We start from the raw sequence: 21,870 nt of genomic DNA, 5'->3' as shown, positions 1-21,870 counted from the left end.
CCGGGCCCCGCCCCATCCCGGGCCTCTCCCCGCCCCCCATCCTAGGCCCGCCCATATAGCCTCGCCCCGCCCCGGGCCCCGCCCCACCCAGGGCCCCGCCTCGCCCGTCCTAGGCCCGCCCATATAGCCTCGCCCCGCCCCCTTTGCCCCGCCTCCTGGTCCCTGCCTCTTCCCACCGCCTCCTTCAGGCTCTCTTCCAGCGCCGCTAAGTTTTCTAACCCGCGGAGCCAGAGCGGAGCCGGAGCCGGAGCCGGAGCCGGGGCCGGGCCGTCCGGCGTCCCCGCGGCTCTCCCCCGGCGCGCAGACCCCGGGCCCGGCCCCGGCCCACGAGCCATGCTGTGCTGCCAGTGGAGGAGCCGCCGCCCGCCCGAGGAGCCCCAGGTGGCGGCCCAGGTTGGGGAGCCCCTTGCGCTGCTGCCCCAGTCGGCGTCCTTCGACAACAGTTCCAAGAGGCCTGGACTGCGGGCACTGAAGAAGATGGGTCAGTGGCAGGCACAGGTGCCGGGGGTGAGGTGGGGGGCCGAAGGGTGCGGGAACTGGGGTGTTCTGGGAGTCGTCCGTGACTGCGTGGGGCTGGGAGGTGGGGTACGACATGGGGTGGAAAGCCAATGATGTCTGGAGGTCGCCGCGGACTCTCTGGGTGGAGTGGTCAGTCCGGGTGCCTGGGATCCGAGCAAGGCGCCCAGGACGTGCCCTGGCCTCGGGGCGGGCTGGCCGCAAGTCGGGGCTCAGGGTGGGGATCTGTATGCCTGGAGGGTCGAGTGGGATAGGCTGACTTTGGGGTGCCCTCATTTGCCTTTACCCCCACCCTGCTCCTTGTGAGGTCCACGGAGGACCAGGACCAACCGCATCGGATCGCCATCCTGGGTTCCCGATAGCCCTTAGAAGGGGTGTGGTTGTTTAGATAAGGTTGTTTGTGGAAGATGTTGGGGGCCCCAGCCAGCCCCCTGGGACAGCACCTGCTAGACTGGTCTCACTAGTGAACAATCAGAAAGCCAGAGTGCTTATCTCTGATTTGGGGTGAGTCACTCAAAGGGCCTGTTAGCTGTGGCTTGCTGAGCATGCCCCAGGAGTAGGCCCCAGGCTGGGAAGCTTTTTAGTGCGCTATCCCCCAAGCCTCGAGAGATGGGTGGTCTCACCCCCACTTTATAGAGCAGGAAACTGATGCAGACAAGTCCAGGAATTTGCCCATGCCCTCACAGCTCAGAGAGGGGCAACCGTCTGGGTGCAGGGTGGTCGAGGAGCTTGTATGAGAGAGCATAAACTGTCAAGTGCTGCCAAACCGAAGTAGCATGTTGGAACTTCTGTTGATGGAAGGGTTAATGACCAAAGGGGCGGTGGGGTGGGAGGGGCACAGAACAGGGCTGTCCAGGAGACTGGGAGAGTCTTGGGGCAGAATTTGGAGCTCCTGGCTACCAGTCTTTCCTGTCCCTTTGCCTCTGCTGCCCCCTCTCAGCCTTCTATATCCTGACTCATTTGACCTACATGTACCCAGGGCTGACAGTGTTCTGAGCATTGCACCTGACACTCACCCTACTTACTGAGCCCTCGGCCACGGTTGCTATCCTGCCCTGCATGCCATCATGCCCTCATGCAGCAAACACTTACAGAGCATTAGACTATGTTCAGTGAAAGCCCTGGTTGGCTGGGTGCTTCTCCAGGTCCGCAGTTTGAAACCACCAGCTGCTCTGATAGGAGAGAGACGAGGCTTTCTAGTCCCATAAAGAGTTACAGTCTCGGAAACACAGGGGCAGTTCTGTGGGGGTTGCCATGAGTGGGCATCGACTCGATGCCAGTGAGTTTGGTTTATGACATGCTCAGCCCCAGGGATTCAGCCATGACCTTTTGAGAACTGAGACCCCAGCCACAAGGGCAATGCAGTCCAAGAGCTGAAGGCAGGGGTGAGTGAGGTGCTGGGGACTTAGTCCAGGCTGCACCTGAGCCCAGAGGGAGCGGGACAGCTCTCTGGTGGGGGCCCCTCCTTGGACAGGCATGGACTTTCTCTGAGGTGGGGGGCAGGAGCCTCAGGAAGGTCTCAGGCTCAGCAAGACTGACCCCTGACTACCACCACCCCACCATGGCTTTGATTCTGATGTAGCAAACCCTGTAGGAGCCCTGGTGGTTTGGTGGTTAACACACTGGGCTGCTAACCACAAGGTCAGCAGCTCAAAACCACCAGCAGCTCCGAGGGAGACAGATGAAGTGTTTTACTCCCATAAAGAGTTAAAGTTTTTGGGAACCCACAGGGGCAGTTCTGCCCTCTTAAGGACTCAGAATCAACTGGATGGCAGTGAGCGAGACTATGGAGCCGAACTGCTGCCCAGGGTTTGCGAGGCTGTGCTCTTGTAAGAAAGCAGACTGCCTCATGTGTCGCCTGTGGAGGGCCCGGTGGCTTTGAACCGCTGACCTTTCGGTTAGCAGCCCAACATGTAACCTACTACCGTTGGGTAAAACAGGGAAACCTGATGGAATGAGAGGAGTCATTTGGGCTAGGGTCGGTAGGGGGCCTGCAACCCAAGATGAATTCAGTACCACCGAGGAGGTAGTGTTGCCTCTCAGGGTCTGGGTGGCTAGCCAGTGGTGTCATTGTCTGGGGAGCGGAGGACCATGGTGAGTCCCAGTTGCCTCTGAGACTCCCAGGACATGTTGGAGGTGAAGCCCTGGGATCATCCCCGCAGAGGTGAAGGGTGTTGTCAGTGGTCGGGCAGCTAGCCAGGACAGCTGTCTACTTCTTCATTCCACGCGAGTTTTCTCGCCTCAGCAGTGTCCCAGCTGGGCCCAAGGCTGATAGGGACAGAGATGAATAGTCTTGGCCCTTGCCCTCAGGGAGCACATTGTTTAATAGGAGGAGACACTGGCTAACAAACAGTTACCAGAGAGCCTGGGCTTCCGAAGCCATTGGCTGAGCAAGGCTGTCTGGGCACCCACCTGTCAGGGTGACGCTGGCAGGAACTATGTGGGTGTCAGGTCATCACTTCACCCACCTTTCCGCCCTCTCTACTATGTCCCCTTCCTGCTGAGCAGCTTCCTGGAATGGAAGGTGGTGTTCGTCTTGGGGAATGCCCCTTCCCTGGTCACTTTGAGGTCAAGAACAAGTGGAGACAAAACCCAGGTGTCCTGGGGCCCAGCACTCTGTGTTATCAGGGGCTAAGACCCAGGCCTGCCACTCAGGTAGCTCCTGCGCAACACCTCCCAGGTGATCCTCACCGCTTCACCTGGCGACCTCTAGGGCCACACCCCTATGCAAATAGAGAACAGATTTTATTTCAGGCCAAGTCATACTAGGGACTGGCAGTGGCTCAGAGGTCAAAGGGCTTGGAGACCCCAGGGCAAGGGCCCATAGGGTTATGCTGGGTGACAACCAAAGGAAAAGGGAGTCAATTGAGGCGATTGGGGTCCTGCGCATCTCTTGGTCCCCAGGCCCCAGGCTGGTCTGCTGACTTGGCCAGCTCCCAGGAAGCTTCTGGAATAGTTGAGTAGTGAGGTGAAGAGCTAATGTTAGGATGGGCCAGGCCCCATCCAACTTAACCCCTGAGGGGAAGGCATGCCTCTGTGGCTTCCTCTCTCAGACAGGAAACTCCCTGGAGTGTAGTCACCTGCTCAGGGCCCCAAGGTTAAGAGGCTGGTGACTGCCTGCCTGTCCCCAAAGCTGGCCTCCATGACAGCTCTTTACCGCTGGGTGAATGAATGCCATGAGCTAATTCCGGAAGCGCAATCTCATGGCACATTGTCTGCGCTCAGGAAGAGGGGCGGGAATGGAGATCAGCCCAAAGCTGATTCCTGTGAATCAGGTGGAGGTGAGTAACCTACCTGGGCTCTCTGAATTCCTCACCATTTCCTCCCTGCCCCCGCCCGAGGCACCATTTCTCTGCTGCCTTCCTTAACTCTTTACAGACCAACTTCACGGTGATGTGGCTTGTTCGCGAAGTCAGAATTTGGGATCAGGACCAACTTGGATGTAATCGGATATAACTTAGGAGACAGGTTGCACTTCTTCAATTAGGCCAGCTTCCAACCAAGACAGCCCTGACCTCCTCAGCCACTCCTGCAGGCTGTGCCTACTGCTAACCTTGTGTGTGTGTGTGTGTGTATGTGTGTGTGTGTGGGGGGCCATGCCAGCCACATGCCCTTCCCTAGGCCTCTGTCCTGCTCAGGCAAGTGTTACAGCGCCTCAGCTCCATGGACAAATGCCCAGAGCACTCCCACCTGCTAGGCACGCCTCCTGCCCGAAGGCGCTCCGCCCTCTGCCCTCTCTCGCCTGCTGTGGGGCGGGCCAGCTCACAGCAGCTGCCTTTCTCAGCCCTCCTGGTTCCCAGCTGGCGAAGCTGCCCTCCCTCCTTTCTCTGCTGCAGGCTCTACTGTCCCCAAAGTCACAGCTCTCGCTCCTGGGTCCAGGAGGTTTTCAGTGCAGGGACTCCAGGTTCAAAGGCTCCTAATGGTCCTGAGATCCTCCTCAATCTCTGAGATAGGATTTTTTTTTTTTGGTAGTTAATTCAAGGATTGTGTGTTTGAGATTGGCCTTTTTTAAAGTATGCATCCAAACCCATGGCCTTTACAGGTGTCTTCTATTTTAAATCAGGAACAACTGATGGGTTTGAACCATCAACCTTGCAGTTAACCACCCAATGCTCACAGCTCCGCCAGCGCTCGGTGTAAATCTCCTCCTTGTCACTTTCACAGCTTGGTCCTCCTACCAGAATGATGAAGTGACCGATCCCGATCCCTTTAGTAGCCCACATAGTAATCAGGCAATCCCGTCCTCTGTCAAGTTCAGTGAATCTGATTGGGTGGTTTTACACACTCTATTTGTATCGTCTTGTTAATTACCAAGGAGTCAGTCGTCTTTCGGTTGTCCCTCAGTTTTCCAAGCATGATGTCCTTCTCCAAGGCTGAGTCTCTTCTGATAACATGTTCAAAACATGAGAGGAAGTCTCGCCATTTTTGTTTTGAAGGAACATTCTCACTTCCCTTCGTTTATAACAGTTTTATTGGCATACAATTCACATATCAAATTCAGTCCTTCAATTGTGTTAAAAGAGTTGCAGACGTATCACCACAATGAATTTGAGAACATTTTCATCTTTCTTCTACTCGCTGTTAGCTCCCCATTTCCTCCCAGACCCACCCCTGAAACCACTGATCTACTTACTGTCTATCAATGGCCTATCCTGGATTTTATATGCCGAAAAACATATGAAAGAGAAAAACAAAACCAACAACCAGGACAAAGTGAAACAGAAAAACTTCAATCAGAAAGCAGAGAATGTTAAAAATGGAACAAATTTAAAATGGGTCAAAAGGGAGAGCGCATAACTTAGGAAATGTTACCTTAATTGCAAGTGTAGTAATGCTCTCTCCAATGCGCTCTGTTCACACCCCTGCTCTGTGGATGGAGGGGTCGCCTGAGGCTCAATGTGTCAGGGGAAGCCAGCCCCTAGCACATCATTACTGGTCCGGTAGGCGCAATTGTACAGCGATAATAAGTAAAGATCATAGTAAAGTTACAGAGAGCATGAGAGAAAGAAGAGAAATATTGAAATAAATGGAGTCAGACACAATTCATGGTAGCATGCTCACCTCAGCCCCACTTGGTGGTCCATGTGGAGGGAGAGAGCGATATTTAATGCTAGCCCGGGCTTTTATATTCTCTGGGGATGTGCAAACCCCCTAATTACAGGTGAGGACCCAGGTCACAGGAAGGGGCCATGCTATAGGTTATAGAGCAAAGAGAAGGGGTGGTCTAGGGAAATACACGCAATAGGAAGAGGAGAGATTGGGGGTATACATGTGACAAGATGGGCGGATCTTAGATTTGGGATGGTAGCCTAACCTTGGCCATCCTTGGGCGGGTTTGACGTCTCCAGGGTCTCCTACAAGGAAACTGTCAACTACTATCCTTATCAGAAGGGAGTGGGCCCTACTTGTTGTGGGATAAACAGTGGTGTCTGCTTGTTCTAGATGGCTGATAGCTCTCAGGGAGAATGACCCTGATCTACTCCTGATGACCTCCAAGTACATAGTCATTCACAAGCAGCTAAGTTTGGAACATATTTGGGGGAGACAACTTGGGAGAAATCCTTCTGTTTCCCACATTAATGCATGCGCATTTTCGCCTTCATTTTTGGTTTGTTTTTTAATGGAAACAACTTTAAAGTAGGTCAAAAGGGAGATGAAATGATATTACAATGTAACCTAACTACAAGGGCCACAATCCGTTTTATAATGCTCCCTGACTGATAACCAGACACTTCACACCTCTCAGGGGCTCTTCAGGGATTTGGGGCTTCCGCTCTCATCCATAGCCTTCTGCAAACCTGGTGTTCAGCCCTGAAGCTCTGGTACCATTACTTCCTCCGGATGTGGAATTTATTATTTACAATCCATGTGGACTTAGCTGACACCTCACTTAGTTGGCTGCTTGCCTTTAATCCTGCAGACACTATTCCTTCTGATGGCCGGGCACCATCTAGTTTCTTCACCACATTTTGTTTTACTCCCATATCTTCAGGCATCTCTCTGTGAAGGCGAGTATCAAGCAGGGCCATGTCACATAACTAATTGCTCTGAGATTGAGGCTTGAATTAAGTGGGAGGCCCAAATCCATTCCTAGATCTATGGTTTCTATGTGTCTCTGGTTCACTTTAGAGACAGCAGCAGCATTTTACGGTAGAACATTATACATCAGCCCCAAGGAGCATAAGCTGTTAACAGTGCCATTCATTTAAGCAATGGTAGAGAATGTAAAACACTGCTGAGAAAAGGATATGGTACCATCATAAGCCAGCTATGACCTGCATCGCGTGACTTTCTGGCTTGTACAGTCACTCTTAAGTGACTGGTCGCGGTTTACACAGCGGTGGGTTTGGTGAGAAGGCAAGAGGTACAATAGCTGACAAAGGAAGAAGCATGCCTATCCCGGTTAACCATCTAATCCACTTCTTCCAAGACAGAGTTGTTCGGCCAACCCCACTGTTCAAGTGCAATGCCAGTCCTTGCTTCTTCAGCCAGCGAGCAGCAATCCCGTGCACCCGCGGGCACGGACAATGCCCTGGTGGGGCCAGGCCACATCTTTGCTGCTTAGCACTAAGTCAGCCCTTGGTAGCAGACTTGCCCGGGCAGTACTGCATGCACGTTCTAGACCACCGCTCCACTGGGCATCCGTTACTTGTGGATCCGAGTTAAGACTAAGTCCTGCACTGCAGTCTCGCCGGGTTTTCCCGTGAGGTTGCTTACTGGTCCAGTCGGGAGGATTTTGGTTGTGTGCTGAGGCGCCACCCATACGGAAGGCTGCCGTGTCTTGAGCTTCATCGCAAGGACACTAAGTCCTCTTCACCTTCAGCAAGCAAGGGGTGCCGTCTGCATAGCACAGGCTGTTAATGAGCCTTGTTCCCATAGCCCAGCTTCTCGGATGATTTGCTCAGCATTCAAACTGAGTAAGTATGGCTTCCTGATTTTAAGCAAAGCCCTATCTCCCCGTTCTGTTGGGGTGACTACTGGGGGGCCTTTGTACGGGTATAGCATGTGCTCAGGCGTTCTCCTTCCCCCAAGGGTTACCCATCATCTGCTATAGCCCACAGTCAAAACCACATTGACCAAACTATACAAGGTGCATAAGATGGACCACTCACAGGGCAGGCTTTGGTCCGACCAGTTCTCGTTGGCAGAATCAGGAGGCCAAGGCCCACAGGCCATGGATAAGAGCAGCCATCGGACAATAGCTGGATGGCTCGTGCCAAGTGCTTTTCACGTGTCATCTCGTGCCATGTGCACGGCACTAGGAGGCCCTGCCTCCGGTTCTCTTACCGAGTGCCCACAGTGGTGCCATGACCTCATTTTCCAAACCAGGAAACGACTCCGAGACGCCCAGTAGCTTGCTTGTGGGAAAAGCTGGGGAAGCTGTTGAGAGGATTTGGACCCAGGGTGTGGTGGGCAGCCCTCGATGCTTAGCCCCCTGTCCTAGGGAGGCCTTGCCAGGCTCCAGGGCTGTCCTAGGGTTGCCAGATAAAATCCAGGATGCCCGGGGAATTCTGGATTTCAGATAAACAACGAATGATGGGGCTGTACTTCCACAAACATTCCATTCGCTGTTCTCCCGAGAGTTCAGATTCGGTTGGCAGCCCTGGCTCCCTGAGGCCCTGCCTGTGCCTGTGTCACGGGGCTCCGCCCTGGACCCTAATCCTCCCCGAGGACAGAGGACTGAGTGGGCAGAAGCCCAGCCTGGTCCTTTCCTCTCCTGCTGGACACAGCACTGAGTCCTGCTGGGCCCCATGGCCTGCCCCGGCTGCTTCCTGCAGGGTGAGTGGGGCGACCAGGCAGGGATTGGCAGGCGCAGCCCCCAGACCTCTCAGCACTCGGCCAGGTGGTCCACTTGGCTAAGCAGGGCTATGTCTATGTCAGTCATGTCGGGCAGGACTAAGGGAGGTGGGGGCAGCTCTGTCATGCCTGCACCCTCACCGCCTCCTTTAGTCTTAGGGGTCCATTCCCTTCCCCACACCAAGCTGTGGGCTTGTGCTGGCCCCACAGGGAAGGGAGCTGCCCCCTTCATCTCTCTTTCCGGTCCAGGGGTCGGGAAGGGCTGCCTGCCTTTCCTGACTTTGTTGATTCTCCAATGGACTCTGGCTCTGAGCCCCCTCTGGGCTCCTGCCCGGGTGTGGCCGCAGGGGGGGGGCGGGTAGGGGAGCATGCTTGGTATCTAGGGTGACAGGGCCGCCTGCTGGTTAAAGGATCGGATCAGGTGGGATAGGGATGGTGTCAGGGACTCCTCAGGGTTGTGTGTTCCCCTGTGTCTCCAGACCCCAGGGAACCCCGCCCTCCCTCCCGCCTTGGCACAAAGGAGACGGGCTGGCGCTGCTCCTTGCATGTCTGGAATTCCTACTGGAGCCCCCTCCCCCCCCCCCCAGCACACAGGCATCCTGTTTGCCAAACCCACCTTCCTCCGGGCCCAACAAGTGTGTGCACAGGTGCATACACACCCAACACACACACCATACACATCTACACACACTCCCACATAGGCCTCTGCCCCCCACACCACACACACATACCATACACATCCACACCACACGCCCGCACACACCCCACACACACATACCATACACAACCATACCACACGCCCGCACACACCCTACACCACACACACATACCATACACATCCACACCACACGCCCGCACACACCCCACACCACACACACACCATACACATCCACACCACACGCCCACACACACCCTACACCACACACACATACCATACACATCCATACCACACGCCCACACACACCACACACCACACACACATACCATACACATCCACACCACACGCCCGCACACACCCCACACCACACCCTGGGTCCAGAGCAACCACTCCTTACACACCCTATACCAGGGGCTACGCAGAGGTCCTAGGACTGATAAGAACCCATGGGAAACAGGCAGCCTGTGCACCTGCTCTGAGCAGGTAGGAACTCAGTCAAGGAAGAGGGGGAGGGAGTGGGACAGGCCGGGCCTGTACATCATGGGTGGCTGGTGAGGCCTCAAGCCCTTCTGGCATCTCAGCTGTGACCCCCTGAACTCTGTGGGCCTCGCCCTGACACCCCAGTCCCCACTGCCCCACTCAGTTCAGAAGCATGTGCCATGGGAGACGAGAGGCCTCCCGTAGGGTCTGGAGCTCATTCTGTGGGCTCCTCCGTGGCTGTAGTTGGGGGCAGTGTGATCCGGGGGCCAGTGCCAGCCAGGCACAGAGACTGCTACGCCCCTGCTACTCGCATACTCCCCACCGACCTCTGGAGACCAGGAGCAGCCCCCCCGCCCCCCCCGAAACACACACAGGAACCTGTCCCGGGGGAGGGGGACCCTGGCCAGAGCTCCGGCTGCCTCTCTGGAGGGCCTGTTTATAGAAGATTCTAGACAAAGCAGGCCCTCGGTGACGGTGACTCACCTCTGTTTCCAGCCTTAGTCACTCGTATCCCGTTTCCTCCCTGTCCCAGGCTTGACCATTCAGGGCACACGTGACCTGCGCTATAGAATTTATCCTGGTTGTCATGGCAGTAAGGGGTCCCCCTTCCCACAGCTGGATGGGGGACCGGCTCAGTCATGGTGACACTGCCTGCCCACCCCACCCCACCCCACCCCTAGTTTTCAGGGTGTGAGATTTCAGAGGCTATTCCCACGGCAGTGGGGCTGAGGCCTGGCGAGCTTCTTGGCCCCCCACACCCAGCTCTTTGTAAAGAGTTTTATTTCCTTCCACCTCCTGTCTCCAGGGGTCCCTGAGGGGTCACTGACCTTCCCAGAAATCCTCAGACCCTGAGAACCAACCCCCCACCCCGCCAGAGCCAGCAGGCTCACTGACTGCCCCAGGGACCTACCTAAAGGTGGCAGGTCTCTCCTCCAGCCCCTGAGACCTTGGTTCCCAACCACAGACACCTTCCAAGTCACAAGTCACAGGATCCACTAGCCAAACTCCCTGCCATTGAGTCGGGTCTGGCTCAGAGTGGCCGGGGTGGGGGGTGGGGGCTTTGGCAGCCGTCAGTCTTTACAGGAGCAGAAAGGCCTCGGGCAGAGTGGGGGTTCCAACGGCTGACCTTGCTGCAGGGTGACAGCCCAATGAACCAGGTTCCTGAAGTGGCAGGGTAACACCTTCCGCCACCAGGACTCCTGAAGCCACAGGGTAATAGAAGCAGAACTCCGTACAGATGCATAGCGACCCTACAGTCAGTCATCCATGGCGAGGTTCCTGAAAATACCTGCTGGGGAGAATCTCACCATGGGGTTCCCATGGGGTTCCGGCAGCGGCTCCCTGGTGATCCCAGTGTGTAGTTGGTACCTAGAAACCCTGGCCCAGACCCAAGCGGAGCTCAGGACAGGCCTCCTCCTCTTTCCATCAACATTCACTGGGCCCATTGAAACGACACTCTGAGAGGTTGGGTGTCTGGTCTGGGGTCAGAGAACTGCCAGACCTTTGAGGACAAATCAGGGAGGCCTTTTGGGAGGAGGTAATCTTTTGTGTAGGGTCTTAGAGGTCTTGGATGAGAGGACAAGGTGGGAGGGTGGGGGAGAAATCCTACAGTAGAGTGCCTGGTGGGCGGCGGGGAGGTGGGGAGGGACTGGGCCATGATACTGCAGTTCACTTGGCCCCCGTGCAGTGTGGCATTCCCCCCCACATCCCCCAAGACAAACCAACAGTGGCTAATGTGGAAAACTCTGGAGAGTTCATGTACAGACAGAGCCCAGTTCCCTGGAAACACTGGCCCCTCCTCCCACAGGGCATGGGTTCCCCAGGTTGTTGGTCCCCACCCCAGTCATTGTCCCCGGACTCCAGGGAGATTTAGGGGAGGGTGAGCGTGTCTCAGGCCCCACAGTAGGAGGTGGGAGAGGAAGTCCGGAGAAGGTGTTGGCCCGCAACTCCCTGAATCAGGCTGGGGTTTTGGATTTTACAGCAGGTTTCTGCCTTACCAATGGAGCCTGTCACAGACCAGTGCCACCAAGGCCACGCAGTGGGGAAGTGACAGGTTGGTGGAGCTTGACTCCTCAGGAGAGCAGTGTAGTTAGTAGTTGAGGACCAAGGCCAAGGCCGCAGAGCATGACCTCAGGGTTTGAGGCCTGCTCTTGCCACGCCCTGGCTTTGGGCCTGGGCCTGGTCATCTGCTTGCTCTCCTGATGGAGGGGATGCTGCCTGGAAAGGGTATGCGGGTTCAAGGGTGTGTGGTGTGTGTGTGTGTGTGTGTGTGTGTGTGTGTGTGTGTGTGTGTGTGTACAAATGTGACCCAGGCTCTGCCGAGGGAAAAACCAGATATCACAGGAGACCATCATTTTAGCAGAGCCCCTGCCAGGGTTACCTGGAGATCAGTCCAACAGTGGCCAAGGCAGGCTGGCCCTCCAGAGTTTGTCCTGTAATCTTGGAGCTGGGTGGTCTCTGCTGTTCTCCTTTTTCTGTGGGAAAGAAAGGGAAGGAGCTTGGTTGCAGCAAGGGAGATCTAGGTTAGATAATGAGAGGGACTTCCTGCTGGCCAGGGTCACCTACCAAGGCACAGGGCTGACAGTGAGGCAGCAGCCGGCCTTCGGCCGGGATGGGGCATGTAGCCTTGAGGGCGGGAGGGAGGTAGTACAAAGGGTGAGCTTGACTGGGGTTTGCGGTCCAGGCTCTTTCTGAAGGGTTTGTTTACTCCAAGGGGTCCCCAAAGCACTTCCACCAAACTCAGTGCCATCGAGTCGATGCTGACTCACAGGACAGAACTGCCCCTGTGGGTTTCTGAGACCTTAACTTGATAGAAGCAGGAAGGCCTGTCTGACGCCCGCTGAGCGGCTAGTGGTTTCCAACTGCTGGCCTTCCCACTGTACAGCCCTACATCGCCAGGGCTGCTCCAGGGGCCTCCAGAGATGGCTAATTAGCAGAGAGGAGGCAGGGCCTGTTACTGGCACCCTTCCCCAGAGAGTCTGAGGGAGGCACACCAGGCTAGACTAGGTGTACATCCAAACCCAGTTATTGGGGGGGTGTTCCCATAAGGAAGAGCGGATGAGGGCCAGGGGTGGATTTGGTGGGAAGGGGCCTAGACCCGGGCTTGGAGAAGCTCCGGGAGGGAAGGAATGGGGCCTGGAGACCCCTCCCGCACTGCAGGCCTGTCGGAGGACGAGGATGTGCGCGCCATGCTGCAGGGCTCGCAGCTGCTGAAGATCCGCTCGCAGAAGTGGCGCAAGGAGCGGCTGTACCGGCTGCAGGAGGACGGGCTGAGCGTGTGGTTCCAGCGGCGTGTCCGCCACTTGCCTTCGCAGCACATCTGTGAGCTGAGGCCGGGCGGGCGCCGGGAGGGGACGGCGCCTGTGGTCCCCATCTGACCGGCCCGCGCCCCCGGCCCGCCCGTCCCTCCCCAGTCTTGGTGCAGCACATCGAGGCCGTCCGGGAGGGCCACCAGTCGGAGGGCCTGCGGCGCTACGGAGGCGCCTTCGCGCCCGCCTGCTGCCTCACCATCGCCTTCAAGGGCCGTCGCAAAAACCTGGACTTGGCAGCGCCCAACGCCGAGGTGGCGCAGCGCTGGGTGCGCGGCCTGGCCAAGCTGCGCGCGCGCCTCGACGCCATGAACCAGCGAGAGCGGCTCGACCAATATCCTGCCCACCTTGGGGCCGCGGGGCCCTAGGGGTCGGGGTGCGCGGGCGGATCCCCAGGCTGGGAGCAGGCTGGAGCGCCCGCAGGGTGGGAGGGGGCTCCCCGAAGGCGCAGGGGAGCCCTGTGCCCCAAGGCCCCGGGGAGGGGGGCACTCGTGACCTACCTGGCTGTGACTGTCAGCCGAGTGGGCGCCGCCCACGCCGTGGCTTATGTTTCCTGAGCCTGCGCACCTGGATCCACTTCTACCTGCACAAGGCCGACTCCAACCAGGACAGTCACATGAGCTTCAAGGAGATCAAGAGCCTGTTGCGCATGCTCAACATGGACCTGAACGACATGTACGCCTACTGCCTCTTCAAGGTGGGCCGCCGGCCTGGGCCCCCGACACACACACGGGGCACGGACACGCACCCCACACATACACATATCACACACATAGACACCACACAGACACATACCACAAACATACAGTCACAGACACACCACACACACATCACACATGCATGCACATGCCACATACACACATCATAGACACCACATACACATCACATACACGCACCACCCACATACCGCTCATGCGTGCGCGCATGCACACACAGACACACTGCTAGCCCACACACCCGCATCGCAGCTACAGTGTCAGCTTCTGGGGGCGCCCGCTTCTCCCAGCAGAAAGGCGCATCTGGGCCTAGGCACCCTCCTGCCCCCCCTCCCGGCAGCCGCTGCGCCTGCCTGGACTGAGCGTCCCCTCCGTCCCTCGCCGAGATGGAGGGTAGGGCCGACCTCCGTACTGCCCGCTCTCCCCAGAGGCCGCTGCTGCGGGCTCCCTTCTCCAAATCGCCATTTCACGAGGCTTGGCACCCCTGGGGGACACCTGCACCCATGGGTGTTGAGTCTGCCCTCCTGCCCTCGGTGCCCGCAGCTCCTCGGAGTCGGCGCTCAGTGACCTGGGGCTGGGGGCGCGTGTGCTCACGGGTGGGGGGCCCAGTCCTGGCTCCAGGGCCACCATTTCCCCTCCTCCGACAGGGTGATTCTTGGGGTCGGCCTTGGCACAGGGGAGGCTGGCCGCAAGGTTTCCTTGCCCGTGTGGAACGGGGCGATGCCACCCCGCAAGGGACACGGCAGTAGAGTGGGTCGGGCCCAGCCCAGCAGGGAGGCCCCTCCGCTGAGCGGGTGCTCCACCCTCGCCCCCCAGGAGTGCGACCACTCCCACAACGAGCGGCTGGAGGGGGCGGAGATCGAGGAGTTCCTGCGGCGGCTGCTGAAGCGCCCGGAGCTGGAGGACATCTTCCACCGTTGCTCCGGGGAGGACCGCGTGCTGAGCGCTCCGGAGTTGCGGGAGTTCCTGGAAGAGCAGGGCGAAGAGGATGCCACCCTGGCGCACGCCCGGCAGCTCATCCAGACCCACGAGCTCAACGAGGCAGGTGGGTGCCGTGCGGGCAAGTACCCAGCCAATGAGGAACTCAGTCCGCTTCGGCCGGCCGAGATTGACGCAGACTCGCGCAGCACCCTCGGCCCATGGATGCTCATTATTATTCCACTGGGGCCAACGTGGGGTCCCCAACCCCCACGGCTTGACACTCTCCCGCGGCCCTCCCTCTCCCTAGCCAAGCAAAACGAGCTGATGACCATGGATGGCTTCATGATGTACCTGCTGTCGCCCGAGGGGGCCGCCCTGGACCCTGCCCACAAGCAAACATTCCAGCCCATGGACCAGCCCCTCGCCCACTATTTCATCTCTTCCTCCCACAATACCTACCTGACTGACTCTCAGATCGGGGGGCCCAGCAGCACGGAGGCCTACGTCAGGTATCAGAGGGGCAGGAGTGAGCTCAGCCATGGGGGACACGGACTTGACAGCCACCAGGGCTCCAGACCAATGCCCTCACAGCCCCCCTGACAGCCCATCTGTTCACCCCCAGGGCCTTTGCCCAGGGGTGTCGCTGTGTGGAGCTGGACTGCTGGGAGGGCCCAGGAGGGGAGCCTGTCATCTACCACGGCCACACGCTCACCTCCAAGATCCTCTTCCGAGACGTGGTCCAAGCCGTGCACGACCATGCCTTCGAGGTGAGCCCCCAGGGGCCTGTGCTCAGCTCCGAGGCCTTCCCCGCGGTGGCTACCCATCCACACACCTGCCACTCCCATGTCCATCAGTGTGAGTGCATGGAATAAAAGCCACAGGAAGCCTTCTGGGTAAGGCAGGACACTTCAACAGTGGGCCACCCTCTGCCCAAAGCTGCATCAGAGCCCTGCATCAGTGACTCACTGCCATCGGTCACTGAGCTTCCCCTGTAAGTTTCTGAATGAATGCCTCACAGGAGTAGACAGCCTCACCTTCCTCCCATGGAGCGACTGGTGGTTTTGAACACTGGACCTGGAGATTGGCAGGTTAGCAGCCCAACGCATAAACTGCTACGCCACCAAAGCTCCCTCCACAAGTGACAGGCTGGGGAGAAGGCTTGCAGCCTAAACCACCACGGGGCCAATGTTATTAACAGAATATCAGAAGCAAACCAATCCTGCAGTCCCTGGGCCGGCCTCCCTTCCCAGAGGTCCCATAGCAGACCTGGGCCCTGGGCCCTTACACTCTGGGACTAGTGTGCATCCCAGCTCACTGCCTGCCTTGGCCCAGGGAAGGGGCGATTGGCCCTGAGCAGCTGTGTCTGTCTTTTTCTCACAGACGTCCCCATACCCCGTCATCCTGTCCCTTGAGAACCACTGTGGCCTGGAGCAGCAGGCTGCCTTGGCCCACCACCTGCGCACCATCCTGGGGGGCATGCTGGTGACCCAGCCACTGGACTCCCAGGACCCCAAGGCACTGCCGTCTCCGGAGGTAACGCTCACAGGCCCCAATCTGGAGGGGAGGGATCTGGTTAGGGTCTACCACCCACCCATCTGGCTCCTGCTCCCACTGTGGTTCAGGACCCCTCACTTCTCTGTCTTCCTCCTCCACTCGCCTGGCATCTGCTCCGTGTGGTACTGCCCCTGTGGCCGGCTGGCCAAGGGAGTCTTAATGAGTCACCCTTCTTACATGGCATTCAAGGTCTCCCAGTCTGGGTCCCGCCCTGCCGACTCTGGCTGTGCCAGAGTCCCTGAAAGCTCAGCCTTTTCCGCCGGAAGGCCTGGGTTGGTACTGCCTCCACCCGGCCTCCTTTCCCAGCCATCTGCTTCCAATTCTAGCTCAGCATAGCCGGCCACAGCACCCCAGCCAGAGCTGGTCCGTACAGTCCTTCCTCCTCACACCCCAGAGCGCCTCTCCTGGAAATGACCACCAATCTCAATTATGCAGGAATGTTGGTTCACCTCTGTTGCCTGTGTGGTTTGTCTTCTGTGGTTGGTGTGACAGAATTGCGGTTCACGCTACTGAGTCAGCCCCACATTCCCGGTGACCCTGATATAAGGGCACTGGGCTGGAGCTTGGATAGATGACTGTCCCCAGGTCGGTAGTCTGTCTTCCCAGCTTGCCTGGGTCTGGAAGCTCTGCTGAAATTTAGCAATATCGTAGGGTGAACCCCAAACCAGACCCACCGCCAATGAGTCGATGCTGACACATAGCCGCCCTGTAGGGCAGAGCCCTGTAGGCTTCCCAGGACGTAAATCTTTGGAAGCCGACGGCCTCGTCTTTCTCCCTCTGAGCCCCTGGTGAGTTAGAACCACCAGCCTTTTGGTTAGCAGCCCCGCAGCGCTTAGCTCACGGCCCCACAAGGATGCCTGTTTCACAGCATCCACAGGGATAAAGCACAGCTCAAGCTGTCTAAAAAGGGTATCATGAAAAAGTGGGTTCTCCACGCGGCTCCCCTAGTCAGAACCCCTCTGCAGTTTGAACTGCCCCACGCTCCATGCGCCGGAGCCTGTCCAGGTGACTGGCGGGGCCGGGCTCCGTCTTCCGTGTAAGAGGGCACCTTCCTTCCCGTCCTCCACTGCCTCCTCTGAATGGCTGCCTAGTATTGCGAGCTGGGGCACTGGCCCTTCTACATGCTGTCGGTGGGTATCCATCCCTAGGTGGTTTCCCGTCTGGTCCCATGGGACCAAGCTCTGTGGGGTGTTGGGCCACCCACTAGCCGGCCACTCCTGCAGGTAGAGGGCTGGTCAGCCAATTGGCAGGGTGGCCCAAGGGCCTCATGCTCTGGCCCTGCTTCTGACAGGAACTGAAGGGCCGGGTCCTGGTGAAAGGGAAGAAGCTGCCAGGGGCTCAGAAGGAGGACGACCGGGCGTTATGGGACCGGGAGGAGGAGGACGAGGAGGAGGGGGATGAGGAGGCCGAGACCACAGAGCAGAAGCCACGGCGGGTGAGTAAGCCTGGCAGGGCCCGCCCCTACCCCTGGTGTGACCAGGTGGACATGGGTGAAGGAAGGACAGAGGAGGCCCAGGAGGCTGGAGCCCCCCAACCCTGCTGAGGCTCCGATTGCAGGCCAAGCAGATCTCCCCGGAGCTGTCTGCCCTGGCAGTGTACTGCTGTGCCACCCCCCTGAAGAGCCTGCGCCCGGCCGTGGAGCAGGCCCAGCCCTGCCAGGTCAGCTCCCTCAGTGAGCGCGAGGCCAAGAGGCTCATCCGAGAGGCAGGTAGGAGAGGAATGGGGTGCTGGGCGCATGAGTGGGCAAGGGTGTCCTGAAGTTGGTCTGGGAAGGAGGTTAAGGGGGCTTTGGGAAAGGACTGTCTGGTGGTCGGGAGGACCCCAGAGAGGGCTTGGGGAATGAATGAGTGCACCTTGTCCCAGCCCCATACCAGGCACCAGTGGGGATAGGGGCACAGCATAGTCACTCACAGTATGGTGGTGGGGACTCACCTGCAGGGAAGCGGAGGAAGTGGTGAGGAAGAGGGTGGGGCTTGCAGGCAGGAAGTCAGTCTGGAGGAACAGGTTGTACAGAGGCCTGGGGGCAGGGGTGAAGGATGCATGGAGGATGCCAGCCTTGGGCCCCAAGGATGAAGTGAGCCTCAGGGGAATTCAGGCTGGGGTGCAGGCCCAGAGTTGGTGGCCCAACATGTCCCTGCCCCTCTGGGCTCAGCAGCCTCTTCCCTGGGACTCCAGAGAGTGGGGGGGCGGGGCAGGAAACCAGGCCTGGCCCTGGGTGAGGGACGCCCAGTGGCTGTCACAGGCCTCCTCCATGTCCCCCGCCCTGCCCCCTCCCGCCCCTCCCCAGGGAACAGCTTTGTCAGGCACAATTCTCATCAGCTGACCCGCATCTACCCGCTGGGGCTGCGGATGAACTCGGCCAACTACAGCCCACAGGAGATGTGGAACGCGGGCTGTCAGCTGGGTGAGTGAGGCAGGCAGCAGGTGTGTGGGTGCTCTGTGGGGAGCCAGGGGAGACCCAGAATGGTGGAGTCACATACCTTTTCAGAAGGCGGACAAGCCCTTTTGTGGGTAACGATTCCTAAGAGTTGTCAGCAGTGTGTGCGGGGAGAAGAGGCCACGTTAGTTGCTAACAGCATCAACTCTCACCTGTGGCAGCCAAGGTCACCACCACTGAGTCGAGCCCTGTTGGTTTCCTAGACAGTTAAACTGTTTACTGAGTAGAAAGCCCCATTTTTCTCCCAAGGAGCAGCTAGTGGATTCAAACTGCAGACCTTGCGGGATCTCAGCCCAACGTGTAATCAAATCACTACACTGCCAGGGCCTCCACCTTTAGGAAGGTGCCCCCAACACACACATATTGAGCCCCACACGTGCTGGGCACTGGTTGAATGGACATTGGTCCTCATGGGGGCTGGCTTGGAGACCTCAGGCTTCCTCAGGACCCAGTCCTGGCCTTGAGTGTGGCCCTGACGCCCTGCCCCAGCCCTGCCTCAAGCTCTGGGGGATGCCAGGGCGAGGTCCTGGTGACCGTGGGGCCTGGGTCCTCGGCTGCCATGTGTCCTCCCCAGGCCCTGAGCAGTGAGCAGGGGGCCAGAGAGTGGCTGCCCTGACCCTACTGTGTCCCCCAGTGGCCCTGAACTTCCAGACGCCAGGCTATGAGATGGACCTCAATGCCGGGCGCTTCCTCATCAATGGGCAGTGTGGCTATGTCCTGAAGCCGGCCTGCCTGCGGCAACCCAACACAACCTTTGACCCTGAGTGCCCTGGGCCCTTCAGAACCATGCTCACCATTCAGGTCAGCAGCCAGGGTTGAGCCCATTCTGGGGGCTTGGAGGCTGAGCTGGCAGCGTGGGTGAGGACTCCGGGGCCCAGCTGAAGGCTCCTCCGTCCCTGCCAGGTGCTGACTGCACAGCAGCTGCCCAAGCTGAACGCCGAGAAGCCCAACTCCATCGTGGACCCCCTGGTGCGCGTTGAGATCCACGGGGTGCCGGCAGACTGCTCACGCAAGGAGACCAACTACGTGCTCAACAACGGTGGGGCAGGGGGCCCTGGCACGGCGGGCAGGAGGAGGTGCGGGGCCAGCCTGGGGCAGAGGGCTCTGACCCTCCGCCTGCCCCGCAGGCTTCAATCCACGCTGGGACCAGACCCTGCAGTTCCAGCTGCGGGCTCCGGAGCTGGCGCTGGTCCGGTTCGTGGTGGAAGACTATGACGCCACCTCCCCCAATGACTTTGTGGGCCAGTTCACACTGCCTCTGACCAGCCTGAAACAAGGTGGTGGCAGGGAGGGACGGGAGGGGAGGGGGGCAGGTCTGGGTACTTCTGAGACCCTGGGGCAGGCCTGGGCAGGATGTGGATGGTGTTGTGGGCAGCCAGCCTGCCTGACGCCCGACTGCCCTCCCCTCAGGGTACCGCCACATCCACCTGCTCTCCAAGGACGGCGCTTCCCTGGCACCAGCCACGCTCTTTGTGCACATCCAGATGCAGAGCTCCTGAGGCCTGGGCCCACCACCCTGGGGATTGGCAGGTGTTGGTTAGGCGCCTGGCGAAGGGCTACAGGAGTACGGTGCTCAGCCCCCCACCAGCCTCTGGTCTCCAAGGGCGGCCTCCGCAGAGCAGCTGATGGGACTTACGCACTCTGCCCTCGGACCCTCGATGGTCCTCGCCCTTGCCTCCCGAGTGGCTCAGAGGAGGCCGAGCTGTTACTGTGGAGCTGTTACTGTCGGAAGCCTTGGGGCCTCCTGCTCTCCAGCTGAGCCAGGAAGGCAGCCACCCCCTGCACTCTCCAGTCCCCAGCGCTCCCCGGCTGGCCACCTCCCTCGTCAAACTCTTGAACCTGATCTCTGTCCCCGGTGTAGTCCAGAGCCTGAGGCTGGGTGGGAAACCTGCTGGGGGTCTTGATGTGTGTTCTACTAGAGGCCAGGGCAACAAGACAGGCGTTTTCCAAATAAAGCAGCCCGGCTACCCACACTTCCTCTCGGCCTCCACACCCGCCTCCACGCATGGGACTGGAGCCTCTGGCTAGGCAGGGCTGGGGCTTGGGGGACATGCCACAGCTCAACAGAGCAGACCTCTCCTCTTGGACTAGAGCTCGGCTGGCATCCCAAGACTGCCATGTCCCGATTCACAAGGTCCCCTCCTCTCAGATGGAGTGGTGATGGGAGTTGGTTCTAGCAGAGCACTAATGTCATGGCTCTAAAGAGGGGGATCAGGGTTCAGAGGGAACCTCAGCCAGGGCCCACTTGCAGGCTTGGCTGAGTCCAAGGCTCAGCAGGACAAAGTTTAGGACGTGGGCATTTCCCACTCCACCACCCCCCGTTCTAGGAGCCAGTCAGCCTTCTAAGTGCAGCCCTGGGAGGCTCTGGCTGCCTCTGCAGATGGGGACCTCACAGGTGAGGGAGCCGGTGCTCAGGGTTTGGGTGGGGAACCCGGGGCTTGAACTAGCCCCAAGCTCCTAAGATCCCAAACCTGGGCTGGGCTGTCACCACCTTCCCAGACTGGGAGTGGCATTTTGTTCTGAAGAATCCGTCTGAGGAAGAGGCCCAGCAGCCCCTCTGTCCGGGAGCCATGGAGCCAGGTGGACCCACACTCAGGCTGCCGGTGGCCAGGAAGCTCATGACAGCCTGTGTGAGGGGTGGGGGCTGGAGCCAGTGTAACTGCAATGCCCAGAGTCACCGGAGGTGCCTGCAGGGCCAGCTCTGGCCAGGGCCAGGGAGCCTGGCCTGTTTCTGCCTGTCTTTGGTGGAAGGAGCGGAAGGGTGGGGGCCCAGCTCTGGGACGGATGCCTGCCTTGAAAGGGGCAAGCTATCAGGCAGAAGGTTGAGCTGAATGACAGGGGAAGGCCAAGGAGAACCCTCACTGCCACCATGAGCCTGTGGGCCTCTTCCTCAAACCCTCCAGCCCAAATCCAGGGGCAGGGACGGCAGTGTGGGCTCCAGGATCGGGCGGGCCCCACAGGGAGAGCGAGAAAGGATGTCCAGGGGCAAGGTGAGGTGTGTAGAGGCCTGGCCAGTCCAAGGTCTGCGTCAGTGGTCAGCTGGGGCCTAGTGGTGGCCAATGGACCAAGCTCTCCAGGACGCCCACCAAGGGGGTTCCCATGAGTGGGTACCTCTACCAAGGAGGGCTGACTCAGCCCCCACAGCTCCCCTGCCAGAGGACGAGCTGAGACAGGCCAGAAAGCGCCGAGTTTGTCGTGAAATGGGTGCAGGCGCCAAGAGCTGTTGTTTGCCCCGCCCAGTGAGCCTATCTTGGTGGCCCCTCCCCGTCGGGGTGGGCAGAGGAAGATCAAGAGGAAAGATCTGTTCAGCTGCTCCCTTTATTAGAAACAAGTGGATGTTTTGAGCAGAACAGTAGTTTGATGAGCCACACCCCACCCCCAGGGGGGAAACCCTCCCCACAGCCCAAACAAAAGCCAAGACTAAAAGGTGAAACTGCCCCGCTGGTCCCTTGGGGCAGGCTGTCTGCCTTGGGTCTCCAACAG

The 21,870-nt window shown here is 58.9% G+C and overlaps 1 protein-coding gene across 2 annotated transcripts; it reads left to right on the top strand.

Moving 5' to 3' along the window:
* The first annotated feature begins 198 nt into the window (after positions 1–198).
* Positions 199–20,353, top strand: PLCD3 (phospholipase C delta 3). 2 transcript variants are annotated; one of them, XM_075561980.1, is made up of 15 exons: positions 199–481; positions 12,611–12,772; positions 12,865–13,093; positions 13,327–13,456; positions 14,292–14,520; positions 14,704–14,905; positions 15,019–15,163; positions 15,777–15,929; positions 17,242–17,385; positions 17,508–17,658; positions 18,238–18,354; positions 19,022–19,188; positions 19,291–19,426; positions 19,515–19,664; positions 19,798–20,353. In XM_075561980.1, the coding sequence occupies exons 1-15, from the start codon at positions 334–336 to the stop codon at positions 19,884–19,886; spliced, it is 2,352 nt and encodes a 783-aa protein (XP_075418095.1). In that variant the 5' UTR covers positions 199–333; the 3' UTR covers positions 19,887–20,353. The 2 variants fall into 2 exon arrangements, with proteins under 2 accessions (XP_075418095.1, XP_075418096.1); XM_075561981.1 differs by lacking the exon at positions 199–481 and adding an exon at positions 7,838–8,295.
* Positions 20,354–21,870: the final 1,517 nt, after the last annotated feature.

Source organism: Tenrec ecaudatus, chromosome 10, assembly GCF_050624435.1.
Source record: "Tenrec ecaudatus isolate mTenEca1 chromosome 10, mTenEca1.hap1, whole genome shotgun sequence".
NCBI lineage: Eukaryota > Metazoa > Chordata > Mammalia > Afrosoricida > Tenrecidae > Tenrec > Tenrec ecaudatus.
Note: the sequence above shows the minus strand (reverse complement) of the source record. Positions and strands in the feature narration are given on the sequence as shown.

Coding starts and splice junctions, on each gene's coding strand:
- PLCD3 (XM_075561980.1), top strand. CDS start 334: ATGCTGTGCTGCCAGTGGAGGAGCCGCCGCCCGCCCGAGGAGCCCCAG. Junction 15,164..15,776: donor TGCACGACCATGCCTTCGAG/GTGAGCCCCCAG, acceptor TTTTTCTCACAG/ACGTCCCCATACCCCGTCAT. Junction 17,659..18,237: donor GAGGCTCATCCGAGAGGCAG/GTAGGAGAGGAA, acceptor GCCCCTCCCCAG/GGAACAGCTTTGTCAGGCAC.